The sequence below is a fragment of the Rhamphochromis longiceps genome, linkage group LG10 (genome assembly GCF_057381845.1).
Source record: "Rhamphochromis longiceps isolate RC_006_pf linkage group LG10, R_longiceps_female_GT1.1, whole genome shotgun sequence".
Taxonomy (NCBI): Eukaryota; Metazoa; Chordata; class Actinopteri; order Cichliformes; family Cichlidae; genus Rhamphochromis; species Rhamphochromis longiceps.
Window position 1 is genome coordinate 26501388 of NC_140566.1, and position 25915 is coordinate 26527302.

Here is a 25915-nt window from a genome sequence, read left to right on the forward strand (position 1 = left end):
AAAAAAAAAAAAAGTTTTACAGTTTTTTGTTGTTTCAGTGTTTCAACTGGCAACATTTTAACACAGAGTTGTACACATGCTTTGAAGGTAGAAAAAAAAGTATAAAGTAGGTAATCGATCATCCGCCAAGTTATTCAGACCATCATAACATTGTTTATTATTACATTTGAACAATTGTTGTAAGATGAATAATCAGATAAAGCAAGCATCCACAGCCCAGGTCTGCAATTACACAATTACACTGTCTGTAAAATGAGTCTTTGTTCTCATACGTAATTGTCAGACATTGCACTGTTGCTATTGAGCAAAGCATTTATCCATTAATCTTACTATTTTCAATCAAGTGTTTGTTCAGTCAGAATGCAGGATGAAGGTGTGTGTATTCTCGGTGTTATTTCCTGTCCTATTGTGAGTTGTCATACAGTGGCATGGTGGGAACATCGCAAGTGTGCTCTCATCTTTTCATAGGAGTGTTTGTCTGTGTTTCTGTGTGTCTAGCGGCCTCTGGTTTCTCACACAAACTAGTAGCTGCTTGCCTCGCGGCTACATCTGAGGTTGGGAGTGTGTACGCGGTGAAATGTGTACATGTCTGCTGTGTGTGGGGTATGAAGTCTCAAAGCGTCAATCAAAATTAAATCCAAAGATTAAAGGAAGGGAATGCCCTTCCCTGCCTTTTAATCATAGTGTTTGTGGTGAAGGAGTCAGGAAACGCAGAGGCTAATGTAGCATACAGTAACTTGTGTTCCGCTTACCTGGACAGGCAGACAATACAATTCCCTTACTGGGAGTCTCATGCCTAATTAATCATTTTTATTATGGGTTAAAGGCAAAGAGGGTAGTTGCCATTGTAACCCAGGTATTTGGTATATTGTTTAAAGCAGAAGGGAGAGGCTTGAGGCAGACAGGTTAATCCTCTCCAGGCAACCGATTATAGACTTCCCTGTCCCATCCTTCCTCCCTTGTATCATCTCATTGACTCACCCTTACACTCCCTTCACTCCTTGTTACCTGATTTTTATCCCGAGCACCATACCCACCCCTTCTCTCTTCTCTTTCCTCACACTGCTGTCCAATTTCAACATATGGGATACGTAGCTCATGCCTCATGTCACCACTTTTACTTTAGCATACGTGTAGCTAAAGTAGAGGGAACACATTTTATTAATATTAACATTGGGAAAAGTTTAAACCAGAGTGTACAGTATAAACGCCTTTATCCATTCTTTTTCCCATGGTATGAAAAACACTTTGAAAAATACTGTTTGGTTTAAACCGCTAGCATCTCCAAATTATGCATACTTGTTCGTGAAGTATAGTCCTTGCTGATGAACATGTGAGTTACTCCACAGCCAAACCTTTAACATTTGCTACAATGGGATGCTTTTTCACACCCTTGCAAATAAAAACTGTGTACATCATTTGATCTGACTAATAGACCAACCAACGACTTTACATGGTTTTCTCTTCAGTCACAATGTGCCGCACAATATTTTCTGACTAAGCCAATCAACATTTTTACCAGCTTTTAGAAAAATGTTCACAAGGTGGGGCCTGCTTTGTTCTTACAGTGTGTTGATGTTCTCTGTGTGCCCCTGTCTGTTCTAAAGACATGCATGTGAGCTCTGAATGTGGTTGTCTGTGTCTCTGTGTTAGCCATGTAATGGACTTGTGACCTGTCCAGGATATACCCCTCCTCTCATCTTATGACAACCATACGACCCTGAAAAGGGAAAGTGAGATGGTCTTCTCTGGACCAAAGCTCATCTACAAAGGACTGAGGCAAAGTGGAAAACTAAAAATTCTATGAAACATATGCTCCCATCGAGATTTCATGTTTTCAGGGATTGATATGTCATAGCTATTACAACAGCATGGCTTCATATCAGAAGAGTCGGGTACTGAACAGTATGGGCTGAAACACTTCACGTCCCTGCTGGTTAATTCCACATATGAACACTTAGGAGGATGGGAAGTGATAGAGTTACTATAAATAGTTGTAGTAAAGTTGTTGTAAAATAAAATTCATGTCAGTGACATGCATGCAGGAATCTGGCAGTAGCACATGATAATTTATTGCAAAAACCTTCACATTTGTCACAAATATTTATGTATTTAGTCGACAGATGAAGATCCTGAAGTTCAGTGATGATTACATTTATCCCAAGATACATTTCCTGTAACAAATACATGATTATAAATTAGTATATGAAAGTAATTTGTACAAGAGAATAATTTACAGTGTTGTTAGTGTACTTCTTGTTTTATATTGTTTGGGTAATTGAGCTGGATTAGCTTTATTTCTAATGCATCGTAAAACAATTAGGCAAGAAAGGCGACGTACTGGAGCAGACGAGCTTTTCTGCTGAAGCTTTGATCTGCAGAATATCTAATCCTTTAATGGATGAATGCTGAGTCATCCCGACAGTCGTCACACCGAGAACCATCTGTCACACACACAGAAGCAGCTTATGAAATCTGGACTGTACCACAATGAGCATTACTTCCTCATAATTCATACAACATATAATGACTTGAACTATTTTTTAATGTGGTTAATACACCAAGATTATTTTTCAGTTTACTTTTCTATGTCTTTATAGCTTTACTGGCTCTCTCTTGTTTGTCTTTCATGTGGCTGTCATTTCCTTCACTTCCTTTTTCTTTTTTTGGTTTACAGTTTCTAGTCACACTGCCAAAACCAGAGATTTTGATTCTGGATCAAACATCAATGTTTATCACCCAACTGTGTTTACTTTAGCACTGACAAAAACATCTTTATTTTGCCAGTTCTCAATTAAGACACAGAACCCACACAAAATAAGCTTTCACTTTGTGCAGCTGCCTTGAAAAAACTAACACCCCCTTAGACACGTCAACAGATGTCTCACTGTCCATTTTATCATTTCTATATCTCATGTAGATAGCTGCTTAGGATGTAACTGTTTTTTATACAAAACCTATACATGCACTATATACATGCAAGCTGATCCAGAATGATCTGATTCCACTTCAATCAGATCAATTCCTGAATTCAAGATGAAGTATGGAAAACAGGATTTGACATCTGGAATATTAGAATATAAGATTTGTTCTGGTGTGTGCTGTAAAACTGTCCTTTTGCAATCCAACCTCTAAGACGAGAGCGGAGGCGGTTGAATGTTTTCGGTGCCATTTATCTGTCTGCCTGTCGTCAGGATTACGCGAAGACTAGCAATTTTATGAAATATTAAATAATGTTGATAAAATAATTCCAAGATGAAACTCACATAATTGGACCCAAATTAAACTTAAATATGTTATGACAGATTTCCAAAGAATAGCTGTCATTCTGGACTGACTAGCTTTAAAGGTCCCAATTAGGCCTTTGCTCCCTCAGTGCACCTGAGGGAAGCCATCACCCACAAGATCTCTCCCCCACCCCTTACGAGATCAATCCCTGCGCAGGGATTAGAGATGGTTTGGATGAAACAGAGGACCCACAAAGCTTCTTGATCTTTCATGTTACTATGTGAGAGAGTAGGTGTTAGTTAGTGAGAGACGAATGGAGGCAAAGGCTCCAGCATGCTACTGCAATGGTATTGCGTTAGTAACATGTTGGAAATACTTTATTACTAAAGAGCTTTGCATTGCTCCGCAGACACATGCCCTTCTATTTTATGCTGTCTACTGCGACTGGGTTAGGTTTAGGAAGAAAAATATATAGAACAAGCAGAAACGTTGAATACTCATGTGGGACCTTTTATCTCTTTGGAGCCTGCTGCTGAGAATACAGAAGGCAGCCTGGTGTTAATAAATTAGTGGTCGGTGTTGGGGATGAGCTAATATCCAGTAGGCTGCATAATAATCAGTTACAAAAAATGCCCATGAATAGACCCATTGTTTGTTAGATTTCTGCTCATCACCCAGTCCATACTCAGCCTGCACATACAGCAGGGCTACGCACTCAATCGAATTCCCATAATCCTACTCATTGCGTAGGTGGAGAGTTGCGCAAATGAACACCAGCGGAGATCTAACGAGGTGTGTCTGCACATTTGTGAACTGTCAGCATTCACTGGGAGCTGGGTGGACGGTTTCTGTCTGTTTTAGTCTGTTGATGGGTTGTTCCGCTTTTGTACCTGTTTGCCTGCTAACCCGCTTAGGTTTTCATCTGTGCTGGACTTTACCATAAGGAGATCACTACGCAAAACTTTGAATATGCTAAAATGGCAGACACGTTGCTCTACTTACCAACCGGCTGTCATTACACATCCATTATAAAGTGCCACAAGGTGCCAGCATCTCCAAGATTAGCCTTTCAATGGGATCATCCGCAACCACAGAACAACAAATAACCACAGATTGTATGGGGAAAAATGTGACAAATAACAAACCTCTAAGATCTGAAAAAAACCTTTCTTCTGTTAGCTAATTTATTTTTTGATTATTTGTACAAATCCCTGTTAATTGTATACTATTGATTTATAATACTGTGGTAATTCTGTGCTGCAGCTGTGGCTTACCCTGTAGCCTGAAATGTGTCTATGGATAACAGCAACGCAGAGCGTAACAACTGTGATGAATCCTTTTGGTAGCACTGTGCTATGTAAACATAATATTTTGATAATCACAAATATCATAGTGCTGTATAACAAATTGTAATTGTATCTAGTTTGCTCAATATTGACAAAGGAACAATAATTTATTGACATTTTTCTCCCCCACATTTGCCACAAATAATTTGGTTTTCTGTTTTTTTCTTTTCTTTCATTTGTTTTAAATCTTAATATTATGTTAATATAAATTCTTAATTTGGAAAATGCTCACTTTTCAAAACTATGAAGACTCTTATTCATAGAGCTGTGATAAACGTCTGCTTCCTCACTTCATCATGCTAAACTACATTCAGTTCATATCTGAAAAAGGCTGTTCTGTTGCTTTATATTCATTAGTTTGCTTCTTTTTTTCTTTTTTAAAAATCTGATCACAAGTGCTACTTTTCCAGCCCTCTCACTAAACATTGGACGTCGGATAGATTTAGAACTCGTGTCTATATTGGGCCTGTCAGTCCATCTGTACGGCGTCCAATCTAGGTCCACAATTTGGACGTCCAACTATGACCCAACCTGGACATAAATATGATGTTCAATATTTAAACTTTGGATGTCATGTGGACGTCTATGATGCAGGGAGTTTACATGATTAACAATTTTTTTATTTTATTTACAAATGACAACATTGTTGTAATCAATATGATAGATATAAATATGGATCATTTATAAACAAACATGATTTATTATGTGTTAGCCTGTTGATTTATTCAGTACATGTGGGGTTTTTTGTTTTGTTGGCTATTTTAAATTTTCCTGTTTTTCTTTAACTGGTTTATTTTAATTATTAGACTTATGTGTGTGTAATCTATGGAACGCCAGGACTGCCATAATGAATTAATTAAATACACCATTAAATAATTAATTAAATGTGGCAATAATTAATTAAAATTGGAATTAATTAATTAAATAAATAGTTATGACACATGTAATTAATTAATTATTGACACATTTAATTAATTATTTATGTATTTCACATTTTAATTAATTATTGACACATGTAATTAATTAATTATTGACACATTTAATTAATTATTTATGTATTTCACATTTTAATTAATTATTGACACATTTAATTAATTATTGACACATTTAATTAATTATTTAATGATATATTTATTTATTTCATTTTGGCAGTCATGGCGCCTGGCTCTCGTCATGAAATAATTTTATCTGTCAGCCTCACCCATCAAACTCAGGGGGCGGGGTTAACGCTGCCCATGCAGCTTCTCTAACATTTGATTGGTTGCCGTGCAAAGTAAGTCAAAACAGGTCGATCCTAGAAAATCGATTGCTTGTGTAGACTTGGGGCAGCCAGTTATCCCAGAATGCAGATCAAATCACAAGCAGCAATGGTGGTGGTGTAGTTTTAAAATACCCCGTTTTTCTGTCACCAGCTACACTTTTAACAGTGTTTTAGCCGCGAATGTCGCGACGTATGTCTGGTCAGGTTGTCAACATAGAACATGTTTGCAAAAGTGCTCAGATGTTTTCAGAGATTTCACTAGCTCTGCTAACAGTTAGCATGCAGAGTGCACCGAGGGGGTTACGTTAACCGGTTTGTTTACATATTCCACTCTCCGTGTTCCACATGTTGCATTCGCAGATTCTCATTTTCACCGAACGATCGTCTCTTTCCGCCTGGTCTTGTGTCTCTGTGCTTCTGTAACATAAAGAACGAGCTGACATTTTTCTCACGAAACCAGCGATCAGCTCAACAGACCCTCAGTTTACCTGCATGCATCCTCCTCCTCATCTGTCAGCTGTTTAACACCTGCTGCTAATTCAAGAAACACGCCTAGTTACCTGGTGATAGTCACAGTTTAACTGGGCAGCCGGTGCTCGATATAACGCAATGTCAGCGCATTTTTCTGCACAAGATAAGTAAATATAGTGTTTTCCCCGAGCGCAGAGCTGCTGGAGCTCGTTTCCTTACAGAGCACTTTATAGGCGAACAGCTTCATCAGCGGCTGATGTCCAATCACCGGCACACAGCTTTGAAACCTCAGCTGAGTTTTAGCTCTCAGTGGTTAAACGCTGGACTTCATTCACTCAGGTTCTGTCTGTCGGGTCACGTTTACTTCGCTGTTTTATTTACAACTGAGCAAATCGGTTTGGCTGAGGTTAAAGTTACGTTTCATAACTGCATAGTTTCACAGACGTTTAATGGTTCACTGGCACATGTGTTAGACTGAACTATCATCTAAATATCATCTGTTTTTTAATAGTTATTCAACTGTATTCTAAGCACCAGCTGTCTGTTAGAATGCGATTTTTTTTCTGTCTGTTGGCAGAGGTATAAAAATGCGCAGGAAAATCTGACATGCATGGCGAACTTCACCGACGATATTTAGGGAGGAATAAACACACATCAAACATAAATGAACCATTTGTCTGTCTCCATAATTGAGAGAATTTTCTCTTCTTATGTCAACACTCTCTCTCTTTTTTTTTTTCTTTTTTTTTGCTTTTTCGGTCATGTTATGTTTACCTGTCAAAGGCTTGTTACAAACTATGAAACACATTGTGCAGACTTCTGGATGTTAGAAGAAAACTAATACTGCTCATGAATGAGACTAAAGGCAGGAAGGTGTCCTTTAAAACTAAACATGTTAATAGGACCTCCCTGTTTATATCATAGTTTATGATATAGCACGTGTATTTCAGTAATAGCCTGCTGAGGCCACTATACGTGCTGGCCTCATATCAAATGTGAAGGCAGACTGAGTCTATGTTTGACGTTTTTTATATCTAATCTTCCTTTTCAAACATTTAAACAGCAGCGAGTCTGCAGCTGAGGGAATACAAATTCAAATTGTCGGAACAGGTTTGCTCGTTTCTTGGATTCATTTGGTGATTTATTAAATGTATAACTGTTATTCTAATCTGCTGCTGAGTCTCTTACACTTTTCTTTATGCTGTATATTTTCACGTCTCTGGAATAGTTGGCAGTTAGATAGTCAGCTGGGAAACTTTGTGTTAACTCATGGAGCTGAGGATATCGTGGATATGCTGACCTCGCTGCGTGGTATACAGAGCGAGGTCAGCATGATTAATATTCACAATAAAAATATTAGCCGAACATCATGAAGTCTGTATGTGTTTCATAGTGTCGAACAACCTTTGTACAGTTAAAGCCAGCAGTTACTACATGACGGAAACACCAACGTTATCTCTTTTATGTGTTTATACACAGGTCACGCTGATTACTGAACAAAAACCCAAAGATCAGATGTTAAACAGATTTATTTGCTCTCTCTCCTCCTTAAACATGTTTTTAATGTTAGTTATAATTCAGAATTGGCGACTGAAACACGTAGGACACATAAGAACATCAGGAAATAAAACATCGATAAATATAACCTCAGTAAAAGAAGTCAGCGGGGGTTACTACAGCTGTGTACCGGGGCCTGCGCTTTGTCGGTGGGATTGCTTGCGAGGCGAGCGGGTCTATCCCACGCTTTGCCGTGAGACTGGGCAGACATCTCCGAAATCATCGAAACACTTTTGCAAAGAGGCTGTATCTTGACAAACCGACCAGACACATGAAGATTAAACCACTACATTCTCGGCTAAAAAAAATATTAAAACGGTATTTGGTAACACACAAACAGGGTTTTTCAAAGCTCAGTTCTGTTAGCTTCCACATGCCGGTTGTTGTGTGCTAGAAACAATGGCCACCAGGCCAAAGCAATGGTTTTGACTCGATCAGCGTTAACCCCGCCCCCTGAGTTTGATGGGTGAGGCTGACAGATAAAATTATTTCATGATGAGAGCCAGGCGTCAGGACTGCCAAAATGAAATAAATAAATATATCATTAAATAATTAATTAAATGTGTCAATAATTAATGAAATGTGTCAATAATTAATTAAAATGTGAAATACATAAATAATTAATTAAATATGTCAATAATTAATTAATTACATGTGTCATAACTATTTATTTAATTAATTAATTCCAATTTTAATTAATTATTGCCACATTTAATTAATTATTTAATGGTATATTTAATTAATTCATTATGGCAGTCCTGGCGTTCCATAGTAATCAGATTAAAACTGACATTTATTAAGATTTTATGAAATATTAAAAACATTGAAATCCATGTTAAATGTCAAATAATAATGGTTAAAGTATGTAGAAAAAAAGGGAATTCGTGTTAAAAGGAGTACAATGTGTTTAATAAGTTTAACATAACATTTGCAATATATTTTTGTTTTAGTGAGGTTGGTCTCCTGTTTTATTGTGAAGAGCTGTGTAAGAGGAAGTGAGTGTGTTTGTGATTGGTAGCAGGAAAGTGTGAGAAGTTTGTGCAAGTGACTATGTAAGAACTGGACTATCTGCTCGACAGTCTTTGTTGATGTGCACATTTTGCAAACTGCCTGTGCGAAGCTCAGGACATTTCTGCTCCAAATCCCCTGTGCAGCTGCTCACTTTTGTTTGAAGTCGAGAGCTCACGCCACCTTTGAGATTCCTTCAAACTAAACTGTTTCTGCACAGAAAACATCATCTCCACCCTCTGGAAACCGGGGACTTCAGAGCCTATACATGTGGAAGCAGTATAAAAAGTTTAACCTTGAAAAGATGTCCACAACAACCACATTTGGACTATAAATAGCCCGTACACGGAGGTCCTATGGACATCAACACTAGAAGTATAATAGACATCGAAAATAAGACGTCGCCTGACGTTGCAAAACAACCCCTTCAGTGGACCAAAACTGTACGTCCAAAAATGACTTATAAAGACGTCACTCCAACGACACTTTGCGCAGTGGGCTTGGTTGCACTCAAATCTTCCACTGCTTTAAAGCCTCTTTGTATTTAGCAAACAGTTAGAGCTAACACAGGACACAAAGACATGCATGCATGCATGCACACAATGACGCTTGTTAGGCCCTGGCAGAGAGAAGAAAAAAAACTAGTAAAGGAGGGAGAGGGAAAAAAATATCCCTGAGGTAGCTTGTAAATTGCACTGGAATGCTGATTTAACCAATGAAATCTCAGGAATTGGAGCCAGAGTAGGAGGAGCGGGCATTCAGCAATGATGATGTTAATACAGCCAATTAGAGTTGTGCGACCACGCTCAGTTTTCCCCCCTCCACAATGTCAATGGCAACATTTATCCCCCAATAAAACAGACATGATCTCAGGTGCTTGGGCCCTGCCAGGGCTTTCCGTTCCTACAAATTTCAGTTGATTGTACAGTGCTACGCCTGTAAGCACTTGGAGGGCTGATTACTGAGCTTGTGTTACATGTTTAAAGGGAGAATCCACTCATTTTTATGAGCGGGGTGGGGTGTTTCTCTCTGCAGGTTAAAATATTAGTTCTTAAACAGATTGCCAACAACACACAGAGAGAAAGTTGACACAGTAGATGTATTTCAAGCAGGATTAACCCCCTCGGGTAGGAAACAGCGGGAAGGACACAACAACCTGAAACAGTTAACAAAGGGATAAGATCAAGAATCTAAATCACATCAAACATCAGTTTTTCCAGATCTCACTCTTTATGCAGTTAATTGGCAATATACTTTATTAGATTTTATTAAGTTGGGTTGAAAGTTAAGTAAACGTGATAAGTTTACTTAAATGTTAAAGGAACATATGAACTTTTGTATGTAGCATATGAGCTTCCTGGCAACTATAAAAACCATGCACAACACTACCTACTCAAGCATAACATCATCAGATAAACTGTACATGGATATTCTCTGTGTGCAGACAAATGAAATGTGAAAACCCCCCAGAAATAAAAGAAAACAGACACGGAGAGAGGAGAGCAGAAAACTTCAGATGTATGTTTCATATTTGTGCAAAAATTTGTGATTTACTGCAATTACAGTAGCAATGCAGTTAATCTGCGCAGGATTGTTTCATATTTTAGAAGGTATGGCTGAAATATTATTTTAAAATGTTTTGTACTCTCAACATCTAAGTTACCCAGCTGCCTTTGTAGATTGAAATGCATGTTTTTCAGAGGCTTGGACGTCTTTTTCTAAATGAACTAAGTTAAGGTAAAGTTGTAATTATGAATAATGCGTAACGAGCTACTTAGATATGTTTATCCAGAGTGTTTTGTTCTTTGCGCTGTAGCAGGTTTAGTTTAACCAAGAATAAAGAATTCAGCCTCAGCGTAAGGACAAAGAAATAAAATACTGGACTCTTTTCTCCATTATGCTGCATTCATGCAGTCAACAAACGTTTAATTGGTAGCAGTTTATCTAATTCATGAAAACATCACACAATATTTAGTCATTTTAAATCTAACTTAAAGGTATTTTTTTCCATTTAATGTTGGCTAGTAGCTCATGTTACCACACCACAGCTTCTGCCCTACATTCATGCTGTTACCTTAAAATTACAGTCAAATATTTGGTTGCGGCAGCCTCACTGTCTAAATGGAGCTCTCTGACGCTGCTTGTGTGTTCTGCACCAGCAAGAAGGTGTGGATGAAGTTGCCGCTAATCTTGTTTTTGCATCTAAACACCATAACGTTTTAATCTGCACGACAATGTTGGCTTAAGCCTGAGGAAGCCTGCTGAATTAACACAGTAGTACGGGCTGTGTGGTGTGTTGATGTTTTGGAGGAGGTCAGTGTGTATGCTTTTCTCTGCAGTACTTTTTTGTAGCTGAGTTTTCAAAAAGTTGTGCGTGATGGTTCAGATCCTTCATGTGTGTTTGTGCGCTCTTGTAAATTGTGTTACTGGTTCAGGAGCAATTAATTTCCTGGAGTGCAGCTGGAGTGCAGAAAATGTTGTGTAGCTACCTCACAAAAGAAGCAAGATTACACTAAAAGTGGAGCATGCTTCAGCTCTCCTAGCTGCATAATTGCACGTGTGCACGGCCTCCTTTTAGAGTTTTTTTGGATATCGAGTAATGGTTTTGCACATAATACAAGCTTGCTTGTGTTATATACAAAAACAATTAATTACATATGTTACTTTTTATTTAGTAATTAAACAAGTCATGCCTGGGAAAGTAAACCAGTTTACCTGTATCCTACTCCTAACTAAGGCAGCCAAAACTCTGACTGAAAGGATTTCAGCCTAAAAAAATCAGCTATGACACGGTGAAGTATCCTGTGTCAAAATAAGATTTAGTCTTATTAGGACAAAGCAGTTTCTAGGTTTGTCGTTGAGTACGCTGCCAAAAGGCACATTTTGGCAAATTTGTCAGATTTCATGCTTCCTGTTAGTTACATCCAGCTGTGTTCTCCAGACCTCTACCTCTGTTTTCTCGCTATCACACTGTTTTCATTTGATTGTGTTCCACAAAGACAGGGTGTTCAGCATTATCCAGCAGTGATCTTCACCTCTTCCTTGTCATTAGCAGTGCCACTTAGCAGCTCAGTTATCTTCCTGAGACAATGCTTCATCACTGGATTAGGCTTTAATTGGCTGCATTAGCTGGGTGCCTTCCCCCCGGCTCTGCAGCAGCTGTGATCTCAAATGCCCCGCCGCCTGAGCCAGACACACTGAAGGCTTTGCCTCGCCACTAAGAGTCAGGTAGGAATGGCAATATGTTTTGGAAACTGGTGCACTTTTGGATAAACAATACAATTCAACACTTGCTTGTAATTATGCTGCCATGGTTACTTTTCTAACTAATGCTAATCCTTTACTTTAGACCATAAAACAACAAAAAGGCAAGATGAGTAAACTCAGTGGCTCGTTAGCAACCATGGGGTCAGAGAAAAAAACCTAATCAACGTGTACATTTTTGCTGGGTCCTGTATTTATTTATTTTTTTTGATTAATTGGTTTGGGGCAGTTTACATATTTAAAAACACATTTCAAGATGTTATAGTCATTTTTAATGTCTTCCTGGCTCAGCAAATTCAATACAAAAATAAAACAAAAACAACAGAAAAACACACAAAAACCTGCATAATGGCCTTAAAAGGGTTCGGACCAGTACTGACATAAGTGAAACATGAGGTTTTCGGTCCTGGTATTCCAAAGCTGTGAAGGATTCAATTTTTATATGCTCACATAAAAAAGGTAATCAAGTTAAAATGCGCAAACACGCTTCGGATGACGTTTCCGCTCTACATGCAAAGTTTTTTGCACGTCTATTGTCTTTTCCTATCTCCACAACCACATCTGCTAATCTTTAAGGTTTTTTTTAATGAATCTTATTAGGACTATTTGGTTGAACTGAATTCATTTGTAATTATTGCTTTAATTGAAAACTAATTAAACAATATTAAAGGATCCAGGTTGAGGCTTTAGTGCTATAAAAGATCAGCTCGGCTCAGTCGAGGCCTTATGTAAGGCCCTGCAGCGCTGACCCCACATCTGCTGCACAAGCCTCCTATAGAAGGCAGGCAGAGCTTTGTGTGTGTGTGTGTGTGTGTGTGTGTGTGTGTGTGTGTGTGTGTGTGTGTGTGTGTGTGTGTGTGTGTGTGTGTGTGTGTGTGTGTGTGTGAGGGGCTTATGGCTCTGCTGGCCCAGCGAACAGCCTGGCAGGGTTTATAAGACAGTAAGGACTCTATTATAAAGCACTCTGTCTGCCTGTTTGGAGGTAAGACTGTGCTCTAACATATAGTGGGAGACTTCAGTATAAATTTAAAGTCCTTATTACATCATTGAAATTCTTCTTTTTATTTGTTTGTTGTTTTTGTTTCACCCCTTTGCTCTGTAAAGCGTGCTGTTTGGTTTTTAAAAGGTTTTCTTTGTTCTGTTTTTTAGCATTATCTCCTTTAAATTCATGTTTCCTAGTAATTTTCACTGCTGAAGCAAAGGGATTTACAGCCATTTCTTGCTGTCTGCATTTTTATGAAAGCCTGAACAATAAAAGATTGTACTTGCAGCACAAGTAGAGTTGCACTTCGGGTCAGTTCAGAGCAGCTTTCACATTTTTTTAATTCACTTTTTATATAAGTATATGAAAATAGATTTAAAATAATAAAAAATTAAAGAAAAGACTACATAAATGTCACTGCATGATGCAGTGATGTTACACTAAAATATACATTGGTGTTATAAACACTAAAAATGATGTTACATTTTGGCATTTGATGCATTTCTAATAAAAACGGCCTAAATTGCAAATCATTCATGTATTTAATTTGATTTAGCTCAATAAATAAATAAATAAATGCACGTTTAAAAGTGTTTTTGAAAGTTCTCGAGATCAGACAGGCTACAAAAAAAAGAGACAACATGATTTGTTCTGAAATTATAGATACCTCAGCAGATATATTGGGTCTAATTAAAAGAGCGGGCATCCACGTACATATTTCAGACTTTAAAGCGCAGTGACCTAAGAATAATTTCAAGCATTAAGACCATGAGTTGAGATACTTGAATTCCCTTCAGGAAGACAAATATTCGATGACACGCGCGCGCGCGCGCACGCATACACCAAGGGATGATTCATGTCTATAATGCGTCCTCAGCTGGAGACTGAGGTTTAAAGCCTGGAAATCGATCCGTGTCCATCAGATCAGGTGACATTTGCTGCCTCCTCTGGCTTCTGTTAGATGATCACTTCTGATATTTGCACTCTTTTTATCTTCCTTGCTCTTCTGGCCTCATGTTTTCGGATCATAATCTCTCTCCTCTTCTTTTTGTGAGAACCAAAACAACGAAACGGTTTCATCTTGTGACGCTTTATATCCTCCGCGGTGCACTCTGGGACTTCTTTTCTGCCTTTTTTGGGGTCAGAAACACTGAAGTGCGGGATTATGTTCTCCCAGTATTATTTTCGTTAAGTGGGGTATTTTTCTGCTCCTGGTAAATAAGGAGCTTCATTTGTAATATTTTAGAATACGATTAGAGATGCAAGCAATGTTTATTTTGCTTATCTTCCCGTCCTTTTGTGTTTCCGGGGGAGGTGGACATTTAAAGTGACAAGGTTTAAGTAGCCTATACTTTTCTAAGAGTGTGTATGAAGTAAGAAGCATTAGTTCCTTATTTTCAGGAAGAAATATAAATACACGAATGCCCACATATTTTATAAAATAAAATAAATAAACCACGCAGGCACTTTTTAAGGCCAGATAAATTTTACGCTGTGTATATTTTTTTTGATGTTTAGTTTTTTAAAATTCCTTTAGATATTTTTCCTTAGATTAGAAATATGGTATAAGGAACCGTTATTAAAAACGATTTGTTTACTTACTTACAGTTACAGTTGGATTTGGTAAGGGACTTTTGAGAAATATTTCAACCGTAACTGACAAAATGAAACAGTAAATGTCCCTTTTTATATTTCTATGATGAATCACGTTTAGTTGAGCCTGAATCTGCCAACGTGTGTCACAGTTTGTTTGTTTTATTCATTAATAAAAGAAAAACTCTTATTTTGGCTTTAATCCCCTTAAATTCCTCCACTTTGTCTAAACGTCATCCTAATTGTATTTTTAACCCCCGATGTCTTCTCTGGTTCAATAAAAAGCGTCTCTTGTCGACGTTTCCTTTTGATTAAAGGTTTTTGCTCGTGTTTTAATGAATATTAACAAGCGGAGTGAAATGTCAACGAGGTTCAATTAACGTCGGATTTCTCTGCCTGTCTGCCTGTTTGAATTATCCGTGGAAAACCGATTTTTATTCCGAGCAAATTAGCTCATAAGATTTTTAGTCGTTTGGTGTTGCTCGTGGCTTTTTATTTCAAAGAGGGAAAATTCACTTGTCGCGATATTAAAATGAATGAAGACGCACACGGATCGTCGCTAATCGCCGTTTCTTGCACAAAATAATTTTCAGCTTTTAGTGGTGGCTCCCAATAAAGGCTGTCATGGAAAAGTTAACAGCATCTGTGGGTAGACTGCATGCATGGGTTAACCAGTGGTCTGTTTATTAGTGCCATGTCAAATTAAACGTGTTTGGCGTTTTAGTTCAAAAGCTGAGCAGGAAGTTAAAATAAGTGTAATTAGACTGCTGACATGAACGCTTTTCTTTTTTCGTTCTTTTTCTCTCTCTTTTTAAACAATGCAGTAAAATGATCAGTTATTAGTGCTGAGGTTTCTGCTGCAGGTTTAAATCTCCATCAGCTCAGCTCACTTCTTTTTGTTTCTGAACAAACCTCATGATGTCTTTCTCACACAGAGCCAAGTCTCTTTCTTCTTCTGCTTCTTTTTTGTCTTAAAGGGCGGTAAATTCTTCTCCCCTCCTTCTTTCCTCCTTCATTTTTAACCAAAGGTCTGTTTTTGATTGAAGCCTAAAGGTCAGCTTTGGAGTTTTACTTTTAAAGCATCTCTGACTCCAGCTTTGTGGCCAAAAGCTAACAATAAAGCCCTCAACTCCCCTTGAAATAACTGAGATTTTTTTTTTTATCAAGCCTCTGAACACCCTTTTTCCTTCAGTGGGCTTAAGTGCTTTCATGTCTGTAATAACTTTGTATACAGTGTATGTATACACGCTAAGCTACAACAAGGTGATAATAAACCAGCTGCTAACTGCTCATGGTGTGGCTAAAGCCTTGCAGAATTATGACTGGTGTGCCAAAGATTTGGAGATTTCATTAAAAAAAAATGAGTACATGTCAATAGGTTTTGATTTAATATCACTGTGGTCACTTTCGCCAACTAGTTACAAAACCAGACAATTTTAATCAAATTCCTCAACTGGTTGGAGTAAAGTTGTGCTGCAGCTTCACCATAATGGGGCTATGTGGGATTTCACTGTCATCAAGAGGTAAAAGGTTCTGATTGATGCAGAAAATGTTTTTTCTCTCAGTTTGCAGCAAGGTAACCTTAGCTCAGTTGCTTTTCACTTTATAATGTGTATTTTACTACTTTTTTTTTCTCCATCATTTGAATGTACTCCAAATACAATGCACTTACTGAAGTGTAAAGTACTGAAACTACATATATAAAATACATGCAGAGAATTTCTTGTATAATCTTTTTCCCCAAATTAATATGAATATTAAAACAGAACTGATTCTCCTAAAAACACAAACGTAACAAACCAATAAAGCTCATTTAGTGTTCTTCCATCGTGTATCCATCAGCAGCTCTGCAGCCCTTCCCTGAGCCCAGAGCCAGTGCTCGAGCCACCCTGACTGCTTGTATTTGATATGGTTGCTGGGAGTTCTCTCTCCACTCCTCAATGGCCTGTGCAAATGCTTTTCATCAGACCTGAAGTGATCTTCATACTGACAATTGCTGATAACATGAAGTTCACACACAAGGACACAACTGCGTGACCGCCATCTGCTTCCTTGTTACTAAGATTCAGCATTTTTCCATTTGATCAGTAAGGAAAAACCTGATTTTTATCATTCATGTTGTCCAAGGATTTTCCTGGAGTTAAAAGCAGGCCCTCACGCTTTTCCTCTAAATGTACACTCAAGTAGGAAGGCTTTCTGACAGTTTTTTATTTTAGAGTAGATAGACAGCTACCTTTAGGCACGTATGTTTATCAGACTTTTCATGATTATTTTATTTGAGGTCTGCATGTGAGCTTGAAGTTCCTATGCTGTATATGCGATGTGATAGGCCAAACATAAAAATGTGACATTTAGAGCTGTTGAGGATCTTCTTTTGAGGTTAAAGGTGCAGCCGTAGGCCTTTAGTGTTGACTCTATAAAATACACAAAGTAGAAGTAAAGATACTTGTAATTATATTACCCAAAATTACAGGTTGGATTTTTAACCTTGGTTTTAAAAAAAAGAAAGAAAAAAAGCCTTGGGTCAGTATGGACGTTTACTTTGTCTCTCCTCCTGCTGCCTGCTGTTAGTCATGCACAGGCCTCCTGTCCTGCCTCCAGCTCTGGTAGACACAGAGGCACTTTCTCAGGGCTGCAGCTCGGTTCTGCTGTTCCGTGATAATGATAAGGCCTTAAATCCCTCTGTAGATTTGACCTTTGTCCTCCTTCTCTATTTTTAAACTGTCTTGTGCATTTTGAGAGTTGTGATCTGGCCGGTGCTGGAAGGATTAGGTGTATGTTTGGGCAGAGGTGACTTTGAGAGCCCCCCTCTGTTTGGTTTGGCAACCCAGCAACCACCACACAGCTGCTGGCATAACCCTGCTTGATCTACCAGATACCCAAAATCATTATGTGGTGTTTGTTATGGAGGGAGAATAGTGAGGAGAAAAGAGGGGAGAAAAAAACAGAAAAGAAGATAGATTTAGTTTTGTTTGAGGAAGACTTTGAGAGTTCGGCCACTCAGACATGTTACAGACGTTCTTTCAAACTTGATTAAAATACTTATCATTCGACTTCCTCTTTTAAGACGTTACCAACGGGCTATTGACCGAGCACGTGCTACACTGGCTCGCGTGTTTAATCCATGCTACTTTTAATCAAAAATCATGCAAAATGATATGGTAATGTCCTCACCCCACCTTTTTCATAGAGTGTCTGGGATAACGGTCACGCCATACTAAAAATTCTTAGGCAAAACTTTACTGAATGTAATGATGCTCATGTGCTGTAAATCTAAACATATATCATATAGAACTCAAAATATATAAAACTCAAGGAAAAAGTTACAAAAATTCAGCACAGGTAGTTTTATTTTAGCAACTCTTAATAGACTTTAATAAATGAAACTCACATCAAAACTCATTCTACATGATTTACTCTAACTCTAGCCCTTTTGTTGTTTTTGTGTATTTAAATTGAGCTTATTGCCACAAATTAATATCCTGTTACATTAAGTGGCTACTTTGTTTCACATTTTATCCTGTTTTTTTTTTAAAAAATAAACTCATAACTGAAATCTGGAAAAATGCTAAAAAAAAATCTATATTTTCTTCTAAAATGCAGTGGAGCATTAGAGTAAAAAGGACCGGTACATGAAAAATGACTATATGTGTCTCAAAATATACTTTAAAAAGCTTTTTTGAGCTCTGAAATGAAGCAGGGGTAGTTTTCAGATTAATCAAATCACAAAGCAGGTTTTGTTCAGAATTTTTAAAAAATACACATCTTTAAAGGTTCTTTGAAGAAACTACAAAGAAGAGTGACTTTTTCCAAAAAACCCCATAAACAAACAGATCCCAGCTCTGTTTCAAACCCCCTTTTCCTCGACTGACTGGGGCTGTCTCAAGCATTTGAACAGTCAAGCAGTCTGTCATTCTTACAAAGACAAACTCGTCGTCCGGCTGACAGTTAATGGGTTTGGCCCACTGATTAATTGTGATAAATGGGAGCTCATTCATAACCCATTGTGCAGTTGGCCCCTGTGTGCTGTCAGTGGTCCTGGATACAAAGACAGCAGCAGAAAGTTGAGTCACTGTTTTTACAGTGGAAAGAGGCAAACTACTGCCCCCCATTGGCCTCAGGTGCTCACTGAGAACACTGCAAGGGCTTTGGCATGATAGATGAAGAGTTTTCTGACTGCAGTTTTCCAAAAAGTAAAATTTAGTACATGATTGTGAGACTTTCAAGACAGATAAACAGGAAGTCAGAGGCCTAAAATGCAAACACACACAGGCCCTGATTAAGAATAAGATATTTATCTTCTGTGTCAATTCTTGCGGTAATATGAAAAACACATGAAAAGTGTAGCTGCAAGCGGCGATCAGGGGGTTTAAGCCCATATGGGAATGTTAATAATTTAAGGCTGTCAGGGGTCAAGAGCTACATGGGAATGCTGGGAATGCTGAGAGCAGAGTTTCTGGCAATCGTAGACATAATGACATGGAAACTATCCACAAAAGAAAGGTTGCCGTTGTTATTATTATTATTGATATGTTTATCCTATTTCACATCATTGTTGTGATGGATCCGCTGCTACCTTCTTGTTTTTGGAGTAAATCCTGTATGTGATGTATTTCAGGGCTTTGCGTGCATGACATGTTTGTCCAGGAGTGTATAAATCTACTTTGAGTTATTTTAAGACACACCCAAACTCACAGGCCAGTAGTGCACCAAGACATTTGACTCTAGATTTAGACAGTGTGTTTTTATTGTATGTTAATGCCAAAGTACTAGTTTAAAAAAAATACAAAGGCAGCAAGATAGAGTCATTGTTAAAGGGATCTCATTTCTTTCTTCTTCTTTTTTTTTTGAAACTTTTATACTCTTAGTACTTTTTCTTAAAAAATATTAATCTGAGGATAAAACCATCTGTGGTTTCATGGCTAAATGTCAGTTCTTTTTTGCTTGGACTAACGGTTAAAGTCCATTTTCTCCGAGCTGCAGACATTGATGTGGTTGCATGGTACATTTCTCAAAGTGTTTGGTGTTGATTGATTAAAAAGTGAAACCGTGTCACAGGAAATTTAATGTCTCGCCACATTAAAAGTCCATCCAGCTGATGTCAGCTTTGGACAGAAACTAGCCAAGTTTGACAGGAACTTGGCTAGTTTCTGTCACTGACCTGTGACTGTCTGCTATTTTGTTGGTAAAAACCATCCATTTTTGCTGACTTTTTTTTAACCCCTTTGCCTTCAGAAGTGCAGTAATTAATCACAGATAGCACAGATTCAACAAGGTGCTGGAAACATTCATCAGAGACTTTCATCCATATTGAGACGATGGCATCACACAGTTGCTGCAGGTGTTTTGGATGCACATTGATGATGTCAGTCTCCTGTTCAGCCACATTCCAAAGGTGCTGTATTGAACGAGATCTGGTGACTGCGGAGGCCATTTGAATACCGTGAACTCACTGTCGTGTTCAAGAAATCAGTTTGATACTATCTGAGTTTTGTGGCATCCTGTGTTATCCTGCTGGAAGGAGCTAACAGAAGATGGAATAAAGGGATGGACATGGGCAGGAGCAACAGTCAGGTAGGCTTTGGAGTTTAAATGATGCTGAGTTAGTATTACCCAAATCATTACACCACTGCAGCAGCCTGAACTGTTGATACAAGGCTGGATGAATCCATGCTTTCATGTTGCTTATGCCAAATTATGACCTTGTCGTAGCAGAATGAAGAAAACAAGCAGATTCCAAACAGAATTGTCCCATCTGGCCAGTTGGATTTGAACCCAGGGCTTTTTTGCTGTGATGTGATTGTGCTAACCACCAGATGTATCCTTTTTAATATAAATAAAGAGTACACAATGCATTTTTATTTAATAAAATAGTGTCAGTGTATCTGAATATTCAGTGTGTATCTCATCTCCTACATTGACACATTGGCTAGTGATCAGAGCCAAACTCTGATCACTAGCCATCTCTGGCCATCACAGGTCAGAGCTAAGTTTTATTTACTTCTGCCTGTGTAAATGAGCACAATAGAAACGCCCACTCCAGCATGCTTTATTTATCTTTAGAAGTTTTCCCAGTGAATAATTTGAAAAAACACATATGCAAGCTTTTCCTCACCGAACATGGAGACCTCCTATTAAAAAGACCTCACTGGTATGATGAACAATGGGTATCTTCTGTTGGTAAGCACCATTAAGTGGTTGCATGAGGCCAAATCAATCAACAATTTTCCAAAAGACAGCACTCTTAAAAGACTATATATAAATGATATGTGGAGCAAAGCAGGAAGTTTGGTGACATAGCTCCAGAGCCAAAAAGCCTGTGCAGGAATATGGAGGTCAGTGGAGTGGCCAACGCGATTTTGCACTTTAATGCAGCGGGCTGTTTTTTTGTTTTTTTTATATACCTATTTTAAACCGATTGTCAGCATTACTTCCTTTAGCACAGATCATTGCATTAATCTTGCTAACTCTTGCTAAGTGCTTATTTTAATCCAAACCATTACTATCACCCAAACCGCACCGAGTTCTTTCCATTTCAGACCTCATCATAGGATTTTCATCTTATCAAAGGCTTATCTTTTTATTTTTAACATGGGAAATATATGTGACCGAATGCGTGTTTACCTCTGGCATAGCTCCTGCTGCTGGTATCTGCTATTTTTAGATTGGTTAGCTCATTCGAGAGCAGCAGTAACAAAACTGTATTCTCCTTTCCTTCTTTTCTTAAATCTCTTTCAGTCACTCAGGCCCACATAACTTCCCTTATACACACACCCCTGCGCGCACACACACACACATATACAGCACCATGCAGCTCGACAAGATCTGAGGCCAGATATTTGATTTACACCAGCAAGGTCAAAGAGAATGCATTAGGACCTTTTGCCGGAGAGGCGCAGGGAACAGGCAAGAGTTATAAAGTGGTCAGATGGATGCTGACACATGGCCCTTCATAACAATCAGTAGAAGAGTTAGTTGCACTGGCCCTGACCTCCTCCTCACTAGCACTGTGATCTATACTCTCCAGCCCCCAGCTCCTATACACCACACCCTGCCAAACATACCAACTCCCAGGTCCTGCCTGCAAGAATCTGACTAAAAGTTAATGTTAATGTTCTTAGTCTTCACATTTTCTTTTCATAGTGAATTTTTAGCACTTTTTGCAAACTAAAGGTGTTTTCTCTACTTCTAATAATTGCTGTCAACTAACACTGGTCGATATACCGGACACATTCAAAGTCACAGCTCTTTTAATATGTGCTATAACTTGGCTGTGAAGAGCCAAGGCTGAGTAACTCCCTTTTTAATGTGTTATCTGAAGGTCTTTGGGGTTTTTATGTCTGTCGTTACAGCTCTTTATCTTTGTTTGAGCTTATTACATAGTGAAAGGATCCTTTCGGTCCATAAAATAGTAAAAGAAAATACCTTTGTTTGGTCAGATAAAGTCTTTGCAAACCATCATATATTAAGACAGTCACACATTTTTTAAGTTTAATGTTTACACGTGTACAAAATATTACATAGATTTCTGTTTTTGTGATATGAAGCCTGTTTGCTTTTTGGAAAGATACATAAATGCAACATAGCATTTGGATTATGTGCGATAAAAAAAATCAAATTGTGATTTTAGGAACGTGCAAATTAAAAGACAAACTCTTTGTTTATTGTGTTTTTGTTTCTCCATCTTTTCTCCCACTTCCCTCAATAGCCCCCATACCCAATCAGAGTGATTGAGTGTTATTGGTATTTTGATTGATGCTTTAAAAATCACTTTGCCAACAAGATGGCACATATATTATAATATGATCTATTTATCACAACTTATCACAACTATCTTAGCTTTAGGGTTGTGGCGATAATTTCTCAATCACCCAGTTAACTCTAATGCAATCTGGAAATACTGAGTGATGTCCAGAGGGAGAAAACTTAAACCAAACAATTTGAAAATAGAAAATTAATCTCTACATGGGCGAAAACGCTAAGTTTAAAGCATAAAATGATGAACAAAACAAGAATAATAGTTAATAGTGCTCGTAGAAACCAGTGCAAAGTCGAAATGTATATTTCATCCAGCTGCTGCATTCTCCATTTTCATCTTGTTCTTTCTCAATATTTGGACTAAAATATATGAAAATTGTGATGCTGCAATAAGTGCTACAAAAACAAACTTGCACTAAATAAAGCATCAATTATGTACTCCTCAGGTATGTTAAGAAGTGGCTGATGTTTAATGTTTTACTGCTGTTTAATTGTTTAATATTGCAGCCTTCTTGATTTCTTCCTCTTCTTCTTGCAGTGATTTATGGTAGCTGATTTGAGAGTTGCCTCCAGCAGCTCTCCAACTTGCTGAAGCAACTTCTAAAATTTGCGCAAAGCAATTAAGTACATAATCTGCTTTTCATTTGCAGTTTTTTTCTTTAAATCTGTCCTAAATTGTGGTGGAAAAAAACAGCTCGTAATTCACTAACGGTTCAATTATATACAAAAATTAAATAAAAGAATTAGTGGATGCTCTGCAGAACGTAATAACCTGGTCTATGACAGCAGTCTCCTTCATGACCTCTCTCCTATCTAGGCCTCTCTCCCAATGTTTACATCACTTTTTTATAAGTCTGGGATGACATTCACAGACCTACTACAGCCCAAGTTCTGCACATACATACACACATACACTTAGGCAGTTGTGTCTGGACAGCGTCAGGCAACACTTCAAAGTGCAGGATCCCCCTTTTTACAAGCCATATTAGGCTCACATCAAAGCGTGCTCCGCACTTCAGACCAGAGTTTTCTGGTCAGACGAACATCTCTGCTGCACAGTGCAGTGATGAAGCACTGCAGCGCAGCGCGTCACATCTGACCCGAAATCAGACGTGCACGCAGATAATACGGCACGGACTCAAACCAACGTACACATACATATACTTTGGCATTTGAGCTATTGCTATTGCTTTATGAGCCTTAGCTGTGTAAAACATTAACAACTGAAGGAATCTAAGTTTTAATGTCGTGCTTGTTGGGAGTGTGTTTGCTCACGGCATCAGTTACCATGACAAGACTAGTGACAGGGCGAAACCGTCTGAAATGGCAAATTCCTTTCATTAATTTAGATTTCAGTGCTTTTTTCCATGTGTACAGTGTGCCAGAAAACCATGAAGTAAATTCAGAGCAATCTTCTTTTCCCTCCTCCTCCTCCTGTCGGTAATCTCCTGATGAAATGCACTTCAAAGTGTCACGTAAAGCTTTTGCTTAGCCGTTGTTGCTTTAGTGTGTTTCACACTTGGATTCTCATGCAGTGCATGGTCCTGGTGAAACGCTGGATGCGTCATTAGAGAGAATGCCGTTGTCAGAGCTTTGAGAAACGTGCTTGCAGCCTACATTAGGTCAGTCCAACTGTAGTCACCAAATAAATAATGAGGGTCATTACGTAAAATAATGTTGACAAAGGGTGACTATCTGTCTTTTTGACAACAGCCGAGTCCTTTGATAAACATTGCAGCACCCATGACTTCTTACAGATACTGTAGGCTTTGTTCAAAAAAGATTTTTCCCCACTTGAGCATCGGTCTCATTTCAGGTAAAAGCTGATCATGACTTTAAGTGTTGTAAATGGTTGAATATCAAGGCCACTGTGCAAGAGTTTATTCAGTTGTTTTTGCCTTTACTGTACAGGCATTCGTGTCATTTGCCCAGTTTTAACTTCTCTTCCCTGAATTTTCATATTTGTCACTAAATCTTCTTGTAGACGTCTCCTTTCAACTGCTATATGCTTTGTTTTGGACTAAGGCATATTATAAAGAGTGCATCAGTAGATATTTTCACTTGGCACGAAATGACAGTGAACTTTCTCTAAATTAAAAGATGTCAAACAGCATTTTTCTTTTTTGCTTTTCACTCACCACTCCTCGCCCCACCAAACAGAACATGTCGTCCACCTATTCATCTACATTTGTTTACTCTTTGTTTCAGACCCAGCTTGTTTTTCCAATGAACGCATTTTAAAGGGAAACTCCCTTCCAAGAAGTTTACTTTGTGCAACCGTACCACCAGGCTTGATGCAAAAGTCCCATAATTCATCCGTTCCTGTCCGTCACAAGGTAGCTTACCCACTCACCCCACCCCTCCTCTACCTCTGCACTTGTCTCTGCACAGGTCACCATCCACAGACAAGACACTTTCGTACTGTTGTGTACTCCTTGTTTATGATGCAGAAAATGTTCCCAACATGCAACATAACAGATATAAATACTAATAAATACTCCTACTACTTCTAATCAAAGCGGTATGTCAGTAATTACTACAGAGTATTGCAATTGTTCTGCCATTTTTCAGCAGTTTTTCTTAAAATATCTACTTTACAGATCAATATTTTTGCAAATTACTGCACTGGCAAAAATTAAACCATTGAGTGGTGTTTGAATTATGCTATTTGACAATACAACCAATTAGGTGCAAAGTCATCGATGGCATTGAGTTCAAATTCTGAGACCGGGAATGGAGCACATTAACATCAAAGTAAAAGTTGTGCCTTTTGAAACGTGTTGGCTGCAGCAGAAAAGCACGGTTTTTCCTTTGAAGATGAACATTTTCTGTCTTCCATGCAAACTAGGACACCTCTTTGTGACCACTTTTACCCACAGACTGGCAGCAACAGTTCAAAAACTGGTTGGCAAACACGCATTATTCCCTCCCAGTGGTTGACAGATGGTTGCCGACTGGTATGTATTTTGCTGTCAGGGAAGAGCACTGACACTGATTGAAAGGGGGGCAATAGGGGGGCAAAATATTCACAAAGGCATTATCCTTTTACATCCTTCAAGGGGAAAAAACTCCCTAACATTGTTCAATACAACTCTGGCCTTGTATTAAAGAGTAAGCAAATGTTTTTGATGCAGGGAACACAAAAACTCCCCATTTTTACATTTACGTGCTTTCTTCTACCTCTTCTTCTTCTTCTTCTTTGTCTGTGTGTATAGAATGAGTCACTCCAAGGTGTTTTCAGTGCAGACCAGGCAGAAACTCCTATTCATCAAACAGGTATGTGTGTGTTGTCTTTGCTCACAGAAAGGATGCGGGGAGGGGGGGAAAAGGCTAGTGAGTTATTTTAGCAGTGTTTGGGCTTCCCTCCAAGCCTTCATACCATCCCCGGCCATCCTATCTCCTACGTATGAGGCCTGGGGCTGGTGGGGGGGTGCTGCAGAATCCCTG

General features: G+C 38.4%; 1 protein-coding gene across 6 annotated transcripts in view; it reads left to right on the forward strand.

Moving 5' to 3' along the window:
• Window positions 1-25915, forward strand: part of LOC146661029 (uncharacterized) — an 80506-nt gene that overhangs the window by 51566 nt on the left and 3025 nt on the right. Inside the window, exons 1-4 of one of the 6 annotated variants that reach the window (XM_085419677.1) lie at window positions 11993-12099; window positions 24677-24804; window positions 25348-25425; window positions 25684-25744. In XM_085419677.1, the coding sequence (XP_085275803.1) occupies window positions 24763-24804; window positions 25348-25425; window positions 25684-25744 (181 nt within the window). In that variant the 5' untranslated portion in view covers window positions 11993-12099; window positions 24677-24762. Of the gene's footprint in view, window positions 1-11992; window positions 12100-24676; window positions 24805-25316; window positions 25426-25683; window positions 25745-25915 lie in introns of those variants that run through there. The other 5 variants (XR_014913468.1, XM_085419675.1, XM_085419678.1 and 2 more) reach the window with 5 other exon arrangements.